General features: G+C 69.8%; 1 protein-coding gene across 1 annotated transcript; it reads left to right on the top strand.

Annotated features, from left to right (window-relative positions):
* Positions 1 to 733: 733 nt before the first annotated feature.
* Positions 734 to 11,577, top strand: MUC6 (mucin 6, oligomeric mucus/gel-forming; the record flags this gene model as incomplete). Its single annotated transcript, XM_080817862.1, has 28 exons — positions 734 to 791; positions 3,638 to 3,700; positions 4,151 to 4,391; positions 4,461 to 4,587; positions 4,725 to 4,815; positions 4,891 to 5,000; positions 5,141 to 5,348; positions 5,494 to 5,616; positions 5,921 to 6,041; positions 6,150 to 6,288; positions 6,373 to 6,477; positions 6,596 to 6,668; positions 6,755 to 6,892; positions 7,101 to 7,262; positions 7,350 to 7,444; positions 7,540 to 7,669; positions 7,777 to 8,026; positions 8,114 to 8,166; positions 8,258 to 8,367; positions 8,872 to 9,023; positions 9,150 to 9,291; positions 9,371 to 9,481; positions 9,832 to 10,017; positions 10,093 to 10,332; positions 10,514 to 10,670; positions 10,785 to 10,925; positions 11,058 to 11,235; positions 11,541 to 11,577. 28 exons carry the CDS (start codon positions 734 to 736, stop codon positions 11,575 to 11,577), a joined length of 3,741 nt encoding a protein of 1,246 aa, XP_080673988.1.
* Between the last annotated feature and the right edge of the window lie 347 nt (positions 11,578 to 11,924).

Raw genomic sequence — 11,924 nt, 5'->3', positions numbered from 1 at the left:
CCACGAGCAGCTCAGAGCCCTGAGGGTCAGAAAATAGTACTGGGGGGCGCTTCTGGGTAAAGCGTGACTCTCAGCACTCCCAGCCAGCCCTGCCCTTGGCTGTGCCGTCAGCCTCACCCTGGGACCTCACCCCCAAGGGCACCCTGCATCGGCTTCCCCTCTCGGGGAGTCCTCCCATGGGGGTGTCCCTCCTCCAGGTGGGTTAGAGCCCAGCATGCGGGCACCTTTGTGGGCCCTAGGGTCTGAGTGAGGGTAGAGCTCACCCCAGGCGCTATCCTGGCACTCTGGGCTCCCCCCACAGGGGCAGAGAGGGTGCCCAGGGGCCTCACCCACATACCCTGGACAAATGCCCTTCGGCCCCAAGCTATGGCTGACATGCCCACGCAGACCTTCTGGAACCACCCCCAGGACGGCCCCGGCTGTGTCGGCCTGGAGCAAACACAGGACATGTCTGCAGGGCTCTGGAGGGCCTGTGCCAGCCGCTGCCCAGAGGCCCGTGATGGTGCAGCAACTGCCCCCCGAGGACCTTTCCAAAGGCCAAGTCCTGATAACACGGAGCCCAAGATCCTGCTTGGCACCAGTGCGCCCCATGGGTGCGGCCGGGGCCGGGACTGCAGCCCCTACATAAGGCGTCCAGGGCCGGCCTCTCCGGCTGGTGGAGTTCACACAAGCCCGCCCATTGTCCTGCTGCGGCGGGGGCCAGGGCCAGCGGTGACCTCTCTCCGCCACCGTCATGCTCGGGGCTCGGTTGCTGCTGCTCCTGTCCTATGGGGGGGCCCTGCTCAGCACTGGTGAGTGGGGGCCCGCGGGCCACACTCTAGGGGTGGACGGAAGCCCTCAGAGGGTCCCTTGTTGCCTCATAGACTGGGCCGGAGTCGGGCTGGCCTCCAGGCAGCTGATGGACGACAGGCCCCTCCCTGCCCTGTAGCCATCCCACATGGCCAAGGCCGGGGTCTCTGAGCCCAGCCCGGCCCAGCCTGTGCCCAGGCTGCCGCTTACCCCCACCCTGGGCATAGTGGCCAGGGAGGAACGATGCTGGGCTCTGGCGGGCAGGCATTCCTCGGGGACATACAGTTTCCTCAGCCACATTGAGTGTGTGGGCCAGGGACATGCTGGGGACCCAGCACCCAGAGCCCACTGTGTCCCTCTCCCCACTGGGCCCTGGGCCCTGGGTGGGCTGTAGGATGGATGGGGCAGGGCAGGGGCTGCACGGGCTCTGGGCCTCACCTTCCCCATCTATAACAGTGGAGGAAAGCTGCCCCATCACGTGGCTTCCATAGGGTTAAACAAAAGGGCCGAAGGAAACACATGTGAGGGCCCAGGACCCCCACCATTTTATGAGGCTCAGAAGGGACCGCCGCTCCCAGAGCCCACCCGGTCTTGCCCACCAGGCCCACGGAGCAGCAGCCCGTCTCTCCTCCCGGTCCCCTCAACCCGCTGGTCCCTTCTGCTAACCGCCCCAGGCCCCATGCGTCCCCGAGGACGGGAGGCAGCCAGCCCCGAGGGGTCCCACGGTGGGCCAGGGAACCGCCCCTCCTCGCTGACGGCAGGCGCCAAGCCCTCTGCGTCTTCTCTATTCTGCCCGAGAGCCCAGCAGGACGTGTCTCTCCTGTCCCCACGGTGCTTCCCCTCTGCCCCCTCCTCGGTGGCCCCAGAGCCTCGGACCCCAAGCCTGCTCCCCGGCCTGGACCCAGCCACTGGGGCTGGGCTATGAACAGCTGAGCCGAGTGGGTTTCCCCTGGGCCCGCCTCACCCCTTCCCTCCCACGAAGCCTGTGGCTCTGAGCGGTCAGGACTTGGGCCAGGCCTGGGCCCGTCCCTCTGAGACCTGGGCCCAGAAGCAGGACAAGAAGGGAGGCCCCTGGGAGCCGGCCGGGGTGGGGTACGGGTGTGGCAAGGGGCTACAGCATGGCTGGGCCGTGGGGGTCCGGCTGTACCCGAGGCGGAGGGGGATGGCCAGAGTCCGGCCACGTGTCTGCCAGCGCCCTTTGAGGACCGGCAGGCTCTGCCCCCCGAACCAGAGGCTCGGAAAGCCTGAGTTCGGGCGCAAGAGCCCTGGGGAGCCTGGAGCTTGAGGCAGGCGGGGGGCAGGGCCCGACGGGCAGGGCGGGCAGGGCGGCCAAGTGCGCAGTGGGAACAGGGCGAGCTCCGGAGGCCGCTGGCCTGTCCCGGGGCTGGGAAGGCCCGGAGGAGGCGGACCAGCCCACCTTGCAGGCCCCGTGGGGCCAGGGCAGGACTCCGCACTTGTCCCGACATTCCGAGTGGGAGGTACACAGAGTCCCTTGGCCGGTCCCCGGAGCGCTGCGGCAGGCAGGGGGCCAGGCAGGGGCTGGCAGCGTTCCAACAGCCGGAGACGCACGAGCGGGAGGCCGGCGCCCGGAGAGCTGGCAGAGGAGCCACTGCGAGTGGGGCCCGAGCGTGAGCCCCCGGGGGGCGGGTGGTGGAGGCCGCTGGAAGTGTCCTGGGGGTGGGTCGTGAGCTGAGGACGGGCAGAGACAGGGACCCACGTGGTGGACACCGCGAGGGAGGGGGCCCAGGGGCAAGCGTCGCTGGCCCACTGGAAGCCTGTGTGCCCCCCGCCCCACCCGGGGGCCCCCTCGGCAGCCGCTGTTTTCCCTGTCCCCTGACATCACCCAGAGACCCACAAACACCGCCCAGCAGAGTGGGGGAGCGGGCAGGGTCAGGACCCCCGAGGGCCGGGTGGGATGGGAGCCATGGCAGGATTGGGGGCCCCGCACGGGTCTGCAGGATGGGAGCGCCAGGACCACAGCGAGGCCGGGAGGAGGGGTGAGGAGGCAGTGACCCACCGGGGAGACCTCCCCTCTCCAGCCGCCCTCGAGTCACCAGTGAGGTCACGACTCCTGTCCCTGCAGTCGCAGGACTGACGTCGCCATTTCTCTGGCAACGGTCGTCCTCCCAGGACTGTCGAGGAAGGAGGAAGCGGGAAAGCAGCCACTGTCAGAGCCCGATAGAGGGAGACGTCCCCTGGGGAGGTTCAGACCTCACCCTGGGAACTCGGGGGGGGGGGCGTTGCAGCCGGACAGAAGGACGGCTCGGACAGCCGCACGCCAACCCCAGCCCTGGGCTGGCAGGTGGCCGCACACCTTTCCCCAGGTCTCCCACGGCCTCTTGCCCAAAGCCCGCCAGGCCCCTCCCCGCGCAGGGCCCCTCCCACCTGCGGTCCACAGGAACCACAGAGCCCTGGAGCCAGGGCTGTCGAAGCTGCTGGTCTGTCCTACGTGGGCTGGGCGGGAGGCGGGGGCGGGGGTGGGGGGGCGGGAGGGGCCGCTCTGTGTCACACCCAGTTGTGCTTGGGCAGGCAGCGGCGGGCCCGGGACTCCTCCCCCAGCTCCACCCAGAGGACCGGCCAACGGGGACACAGAGGACCACCCTCAACCCCGGCCGCCCAGGGGCCTCTCCACCCGTCGAACACCAGCAACCGCCGTCCCCTCCCCGTCAGGCGCCGCGCCCTGCCACTCCGGGCTCGCAGACGGGCCCAGCTCGTGTCAGCCAGAGCCGGATCAGCCCCACACCAAGGCTGCCCTCCCCACCCCTTGGATCCGGGCCCACACACTGCACACCGAGGGCAGTGCAGAGGCAGGCCGTCCCGGCGCTGACCACAGTCCCTGTCCACACAGGTCTAAACAAAACGTCCTCCGGGCACCCAGACCTCCGGAGGCTGCAGGACTCCCCACCCACAGGTGAGGGCCACAGGCAGCCTCCCGTCCTCCAGAGTCACCCAGAGGCCCTGCGCCACGGCCTACCGCGGAGTGGTCACGGCTGGGGCTTTCCGTGAGGCGACTCCAGCAACTCCAGCGGCCCCTCGCCCAGAAGGAAAACTAGCCGGGCTTCCCGGTGGGTGGGGGGCCCTGGGCGGGAGCCGAGCTGCCACAGGCATCCCACAGACCCCAGGCAGGGCAGCGGCTGAGCCCCTGGAAGGCCTGGGGGTGGGGAGCAAACCCCGCCTGCGGCGGGGCTCGCCCTAGGGGAAGGGGCTCTTTCCCGCCCAATCCAGAGTACCCGGAACTTGGGAAACCAGCGCGGACTCCCCAGGGGCCGAGCTCGTGGGGTGAGGGCCCCCACACCTGCCCCACCAGCCGGCGGGGGCGGAGGGCACACGGGCTCCAAGACTCCGCCCGCTATCTCCACAGCTCCGGACAAGGGCTGGTGCTCCACCTGGGGGGCCGGCCACTTCTCCTCGTTCGATGGCCACGTGTATGACTTCCTGGGGACCTGCAACTACATCTTTGCGGCCACCTGCAAGGGCGCGTCCCCCACCTTCAGTGTCCAGCTACGGCGTGGGCCCAGCGGGAACATCTCCCGGATCATTGTGGAGCTGGGGGCCTCCGTGGTCACCGTGCAGAAGGCGGTCATCTCCGTAAAGGATGTGGGGTAGGCCACGCGGCTGGGCTGGGAGGCTGGGAGCCAAGGGGGTGGCCCCTGACCACTGTGCCCCCGCAGGGTCGTCAGCCTGCCCTACACCAGCACCGGGCTCCAGATTACACCGTTCGGCCGGAGCGTGCAGCTGGTAGCCAAGCAGCTGGAGCTGGAGCTGGTGGTCATGTGGGGCCCAGGCAGTCACCTGCTGGTGAGGACGCCGGCAGTCGGGGAGGCTGGGGTCCCGAGTCCAGCAGTGAGCCTGGGCTCTGTCGGTGGCTCTGGGCCCGCCCCCTTGCTGGGCGAGGGTCCTGGGGCGCCCTGACAGCGGTGCCCGCCCGCCCGCAGGTGCTGGTAGAGAAGCGGCACATGGGCAAGCTGTGCGGTCTCTGCGGGGACTTCAACGGCGCGCGGACCGACGAGTTCCTGAGCGAGGAAGGTAGGTGGGGGCCGCGCCCAGAGCCCCGGCGGCCCGGACCGCAGTGCTGACCCCACCCAACCGCCCCCTCCCCAGGCAAACCGCTGGAACCGCACACGTATGCCGCCCTCCAGACGCTGGATGACCCCAACGAGATCTGCACCTACACGCCGGTCACCAGGCCCCAGGCCCCACAGGCAGAGCACGTGCGTCAGGCCACAGGGGTCCTTGAGCCACGGCGGGGTGGGGGGGCGGGGGGGTGGCTGGCCCCTAGGGCGGGACAGGGTCTCCAGCCGGCGCGGGAGGCGGCCCCGACCCCCGTGACCCCGTGCGGTCCTCTGGCCAGGCCCAGACTTGCGCCCAGCTGCTGGCCCAGGTGGCCCCCGAGTGCAGCGTGCCCAGAGAGCCTCTCGTGCTGAGCTGCCAGGCGGACGTGGCCGAGTGCGCGCTGCAGGGCCGGCGGGACTGCGCCTGCGCCTCGCTGTCCGAGTACTCGCGCCGCTGCAGCATGGCCGGCCAGCCTGTCAGCCGCTGGCGGCGCCCCGGCCTCTGCTGTGAGTCCTGGGGAGGGTGGCGGGAGGGCCGGGAACCGTGCCGGGGAGCTGGAAGGAGACCGGGGAGGGGGCGGGGCAGGCGGTGGGGGTGCGGCCGCCCCCCCCCACCCCGGGGCCCTGTCTCAGAGCCCCTGCACGTCTGCAGCCGTGGGCCCGTGCCCGGCCAACCAGGTGTACCAGGAGTGCGGCGCGGCCTGCGGCAGGACCTGCTCCAACCCGCAGCACACCTGCTCCAGCTTCTGCACCTTCGGCTGCTTCTGTCCCGAAGGTCAGGGCAACCGCGGCCCCGGGACCCCTCGGAACTCACCTGGAGACAGAGGGGAGGCCCCGACCCAACTCCAACACGTCAGAGCCAGGCCCGACTCGCCCCAGGGGAGGGAAGGGCTCGCCCCCCACCCCACAGGCCCTGCGGGCAGGGCAGGGAGATGGGTAGCCCTGGAAGACGTGGGACTTGACCCAACTAGGGGCAGCGCGTGGGTCTGGGCACGGTGGCTCAGGGGCGCGAAGCTGCAAGTGCAGGGGGGTGGTGGGAGGGCACCGAGCCACGGGCCCAGGAAACCCGTGTCCTACAGGTACGGTTCTGGATGACGTCTCCAAAAACCACACCTGCGTGCCGGTTGCCCAGTGTCCCTGCGTGCTCCACGGCGTGGCCCACGCCGCCGGGGAAGTGGTGACAGCCGCCTGCCAGACGTGGTAAGGGCAAAAGCAGGAGTGAGCGAGGGGTCACAGGGGGATCCTGGGGCAGCCTCGGCCCAGCAGCGTCTGGGGGTGCCGTCTGGGTAAGCCAGTCCCTGCCTGCAGCCGCTGCTCCCTGGGCCACTGGGTGTGCACAGAGCGGCCCTGCCCCCGGCGCTGCTCCCTGGAAGGCGGCTCCTTCGTCACCACATTCGACGCCCGGCCGTACCGTTTCCACGGCGCCTGTACCTACATCCTCCTCCAGGTAGGACACGCGGCTCCCGGGGGCGGGGGAGGTCACGAGAAGCACCCCCAGGCCCCTGGGCTAAGCCTCACCACCCCTCCCCAGAGCCCGCAGCTCCCTGATGGGGGCTCCCTCGTGGCCTCGTACGACAAGTCTGGATACTCGCACTCGGAGACCGCCCTAGCTGCCGTCATCTACATGTCCAGAGAAGTAAGGCCGCCCCGCCACGCAGCCGCGGGCCCCTCCCCACTGTGTCCCATCAGGCAGGCAGGAGGGGAGGCCTCCCCTGTTTCCGGCACCCCTGTGACTCAGGCCACCCTCCCTCTAGGACAAAATCGTGATTTCTCGAGACGAGGTCCTCACCAACAGCGGCAACACCAAGTGGCTACCGTACAAGACTCGTATGTCCTCAGCCCCTGCCCAGCACCTAGGACCTCACTGGGCCGGGCCCCAAAGCAGCCTGCTTCCTAAGCCCCTCTCCCCCCAGGCAACATCACAGTCTTCAGGCAGACGTCCACCCACCTCCAGATGACCACTACCTTCGGGCTGGAGCTCGTGGTGCAGCTAGAGCCCGTGTTCCAGGCGTATGTCACCGTCGGGCCGCAGTTCAGAGGCCGGACCAGAGGTGAGCCCTCCCCGTCCCCGCTCAGTGTGGCCACAGCACAGAAAGAGCCCAACAGAGTCCTTCACATCCAGCACTCGGGACCGCAGGCTGGCCCTCATAGGGCCAGTGACAGCCTCGTGTCCCGGGCATGGGGACGGAAGACAAGGGCGTCGGAGTACAGGGTGGGGCAGGAGCGCAGGCTGACCCCCTCACGGCCCGGCCGGTACAGGGCTCTGTGGCACCTTCAATGGGGACACGACGGATGACTTCATGACCAGCACGGGCATCGTGGAGGGCACCGCCCCGCTCTTCGTGGACTCCTGGCGGACGGGGAACTGCCCGGCCTCGCTGGAGCGCGAGACAGACCCCTGCTCCATGAGCCAGCTCAACAGTGAGTGCTGGGCCCTGGGAGGCCTGTGGGCGGGCATGAGGCCCAGGCCAGGCAAGTGAGACACCCACGCCTCCCCCGTCCCCCCAGAGGTGTGTGCAGAGACCCACTGCTCGGTACTGGTGAGGGACGGCACTGTGTTCCAGAGCTGCCACGCCACAGTGAACCCCAGGCCCTTCTACAAGGTGGGCAGGGTCCGCGGGGCAGTGGGGGCATCAGGGGGCAGGCAGCGGGGGCTGGGGGGGCTGGACACTCAGCTACCATGCCATGTCCACCGCAGAGGTGCGTGTACCAGGCCTGCAACTACGAGGAGACCCTCCCCCACGTGTGCGCCGCCCTGAGTGACTACGCCCGCGCGTGTGCCACACAAGGCATCCTCCTGCGGGGCTGGCGGAACGGCGTGAACTGCAGTGCGTGCCGGAGGGTGCGGGCGGGGGTGGGAGGGTGCGGGGGCACCACAGACACCCGCCCAGTCCCACCCAGCGCCCTGAGGGCCTGACCCCCAGTCCCCCCACAGCCACCCCCTGCACGGGCAACCAGACATTCGGCGACGACGTTCGGGCCTGCGGCCGCACGTGCCTGTCGCTGTCTGACCATGCGGCCGAGTGCCACCCGAGCGCTGTGCCCATGGACGGCTGCGCCTGCCCCGAGGGCACCTACCTCGACCACAAGGCCCAGTGCGTGCGCAAGGCCCAGTGCCCCTGCCTCCTGGACGGCAGCAAGCTCCTCCCGGCTGACCAGTCCGCCATGGTCAACGGCGCCATCTGGTGAGCGTGGGGCTCCCCGGGGGGCCAGGCCCCCGCCTGCAGCCCCCAGCCCGTGGCTGGTGCGCTCATACGGCCCCCCTCCTGCAGCTACTGTGTCAACGGCAGGCTGAGCTGCCCCGGGCGCCCACAACTGCTCCTGGGTATGTAGCTGCCCTGAGGCCGGGGGCCTGGACTGCCCGGTGCGGTGGTCCCTCCGAGCCCCTCACCCCAGCTCTGCCCCCCTCCCTGCAGCTACCTGCTCGGCCCCCAAGACCTTCCAGTCCTGTGACGAGTCGTCAGAGAGAACATTTGGGGCAGCCTGCGCCCCCACATGTCAGAGGCTGGCCACCGGCACCCCCTGTGTAAGGCCTGGGCTGAGTGAGGCACACGGCGCTTCCCAGAGGGCGCGCCCCGCTGGGTGGGAGGGCCGGTTGGTCGGTTGGTCGTGGAGGCCGCCCCCAGGGCCTCTCTCTGGAGAGCAGATTTTTCACAAACTCCCCAGGGAGGCCGGAGCCCGCTGTCCCACTGTCCCCACCGGCCTGTGATGAGGGTGGCTGGTGCCCAAACAGGGCTGCGAGGGTCAGGAGGGGCTCTGGCGGCCAGGAGCTGGAGGGGGCGTGTGCTTACGTCAGGGGGCCCCTGAGGACTGTGGGCCAAGCCCCCGCCACTTGGAGAGGGGACACAACAGCTCAGGAGTGACGCAGAGGCACCAGAATGTGCCTCGTGGCCCCGCTAAGGGGGAGGCCTGGAGCAGGGGGCACACAGGGAACGGACGGGGAGGAGCCCTGAGGGTCTCAGAGGGGCCCGAGGCGAGGGCGGCAGTCGGCAAAGCCACCCTCCCAGGGCCGCTGACCCCCTCCCCGCAGGTACCCACCAAGTGTGAGCCTGGCTGCGTCTGCGCCAAGGGCCTCTACGAGAACGCCACCGGGCACTGCGTACCCCCCGAGGAATGTCCGTGCGAGTTTGCGGGGGCCTCCTACCCCCGGGGCGCAGAGCTCCACACCGACTGTAAGACGTGGTAAGCCACAGCCGCCCGGAGCCCCTGGCGGCCTGGTCCTGTCCCTTGGGCCCCCCACACCCCCAGCAAGGCCAGGGTCCAACAGGAATGCATGTGCAGCCACCGACAGCCCCCCTCCGTCCGCAGCACCTGCTCCGGGGGCCAGTGGACGTGCTGGCAGAGGGCCCGCTGCCCCTCCACCTGCACACTCTACGGGGAGGGCCACGTGGTCACCTTCGACGGCCAGCGCTTCCTGTTCGACGGCAGCTGCGGGTACATCCTGGCCACGGTAAGGCCCACCCAGGCCGTGGGGGCAGGGGTCCAGGGGCCAGCAGGTGGGCCCCTCCTCAGCGCCTGTGTCCCCACAGGACGGCTGCGGGGCCAACCACTCGCAGCCCAGCTTCACGGTCCTGACGGAGAATGTTGTGTGTGGAAAGTCGGGCGTCACCTGTTCCCGGGCCATCAAGATCTTCCTGGGGGTGAGTGGGCCGGGCACCCCAGCCCCCAGAGCCCCACGTCCCGACCTCTCGGTGCCCCCGGATCTCCAATCCGCAGGGCAGGCAGCAGTGTCTCCTGGGGGTGGACAGCTGTGTGAAGGGAAGGGCTTCTCCCAGAAGCCTCACCCTCAGCCCTTGGTGCAGTTTCCACCATTTTCTGGAACGTTCTGTCAACCCCAGTTTCTAGAGGACAGGCCCCCAGCAGGGAGCCGGCCCGGGCAGGCCCGGCCCACACACTCCCTTAACAGATGGGGTCCGCCTCCCTCAGAGAACTTGGGCAGGGGACGCAGAGCCTGGGGGCCAGGCAGCCGCATGACAGCCCCGCCCCACAGGGTCTGTCCGTCGTGCTGGCGGACAGGAACTACACGGTCCACGGGGAAGACCCGCACGTGCGGCTGCGGGTGGACGCCAGCCCCCTGAACCTGGTGCTGCACGTCGCCGTCGGCAGCAGCTACGACCTGACCCTTGTCTGGAACAAACGCATGACCGTCTCCATCAGCGTCACACGCGGCAGCCAGGTACCGGCGCCACCCCGGGCCTGGGTCCGCCCGCAGGCAGGGCCAGTGCCCGGCCTGACGCCAGCCCCCCCACAGGGTACCCTGTGCGGCCTGTGCGGCAACTACAACGGGAACATGAAAGACGACTTCGAGACGCGCAGCAACTACGTGGCGTCCAGCGAACTGGACTTTGTGAACTCGTGGAAAGACAGCCCGCTGTGCGGGGACGCCAGCCTCGCGCTGGACCCCTGCAGCCTCAACGCCTTCCGCCGCAGCTGGGCGACGCGCAAGTGCAGCATCATCAACGGCCCCACCTTCGCCGCCTGCCACAGCCAGGTGTGCCCGTCCCCGCTCCCCGCTCCCGGCTCCCCCGCTCCCGGCTCCCCGGTTCCCCACGTCCCGGCTCCCCGGCTCCCCGGCTCCCCGGCTCCCCATCTCCCAGGGTCTGGGCTCCCGGCTCCCAGCTCCCCAGTGCCCAGCCCCGGGCACGGGTGGCACTGACAGCCGGCTCCCACAGGTGTACCACCTGCCCTACTATGAAGCCTGTGTGCGAGACGCGTGTGGCTGTGACACCAGCGGCGACTGTGAGTGCCTGTGTGATGCGGTGGCCGCCTACGCCAAGGCCTGCCTGGACAAAGGCGTGTGTGTGGACTGGAGGACCCCAGACTTCTGCCGTGAGTGCCCCCCCGCCCCTGTCCATAGGACCACACACTCTGGGGCAGGCACAGGTGCGGGTTCAGACCCCCTGACCCACACGCCAAGGGCCTGACCGGAGCCCCTTCTCCCAGCCGTCTACTGTGACTTCTACAACACACACGCTCCGGGGGACAACGGGTACCAGTACGACCAGGAGGCCAACTGCACGTGGCACTACCAGCCATGCCTCTGCCCCGAGTACCCACAGAGCCTCCCAGACACCAACACCGAAGGTACGGGCTGAGCAGGGAGCCCCTGCGTCCAGGCTTCTGGCACAGGCGGGGGCTGGGGGTGGACAGAGAGGGGAGGGACCAGGCCCGGGCAACAGGGGCGTCCCCGTCACCTTCTGGACCCCTCCTCTCCAGGCTGCTACAACTGTTCCCAGCACGAGTATTTCGACCACAGCACGGGGATCTGCGTTCCTTGCAGTAAGCTCCGCGGGCCACCAGCCCCCACTCCCACCAGCCTCCGGCGGGCGCGGCCAGCCCACACACACTTCCGGCCTCCTTCCCGGCAGCCCCCTCCGCAGGGCTGTGCCCTGGGGTGCGGAGCCTCCCGGGAGCCCCGGCAACCCGGGCCAGGGCAGTGGACACAGGAAAGGCAACAGCCTCCACCCTCCGCCCCAGTCGCTCGCCACAGGGCAGAACTCCCCCCCCCCCGCCCAGCACACACCCTGCTGGGGACTCAGCACCAGGTCACCTGGGTCGCTGCCTGATGGGGGGATGGGACAGGGAAAAGATGGGGATGAGGACCAGGAACAGGGGCCCAGGCCCCCCGTGGCGGCCCCATCCCCCGGGGTCCTCAGCTGGGCGAGGGGGCAGCGCTCCTGACTGCCCCTCTCCTTGCAGTGCCGCCGCCCACCACGCCGAGGCCCAGCACAGGTGATTGCACACACTAGGTGCCAAGGTGAAGCAGGCCTACGCCAGCTCTGCCCTGGCTCGGCGGGACAGCCCCCGGCCAGCCCAGGCTGCGTCTCTCGGGCACTGCGGTGCCCAGGGTCCTGGCCACCGACACTGCCGTCCCGGCGGCCCCAGACAACGGGTGTGGGACGGGGCAGGGACTGAGCCTGGGCCGCCCCTGGGGCCGCTCTGCACAGAGGGAGCGGCAGGTACTCCCCCCAGAAGCCGGAGGGGAGGGGGCCCGCGATAGCCCCCAGTCCCGGGCAGCCAGGGGAACAGCAGGTTTGACACGGGGCTTAGGTGAGGGCTGGGGGACGGGGCCCCACACCTCCC

The sequence above is a fragment of the Martes martes genome, assembly GCF_963455335.1.
Source record: "Martes martes genome assembly, chromosome: 10".
NCBI classification, from domain to species: Eukaryota; Metazoa; Chordata; class Mammalia; order Carnivora; family Mustelidae; genus Martes; species Martes martes.
Note: the sequence above shows the minus strand (reverse complement) of the source record. Positions and strands in the feature narration are given on the sequence as shown.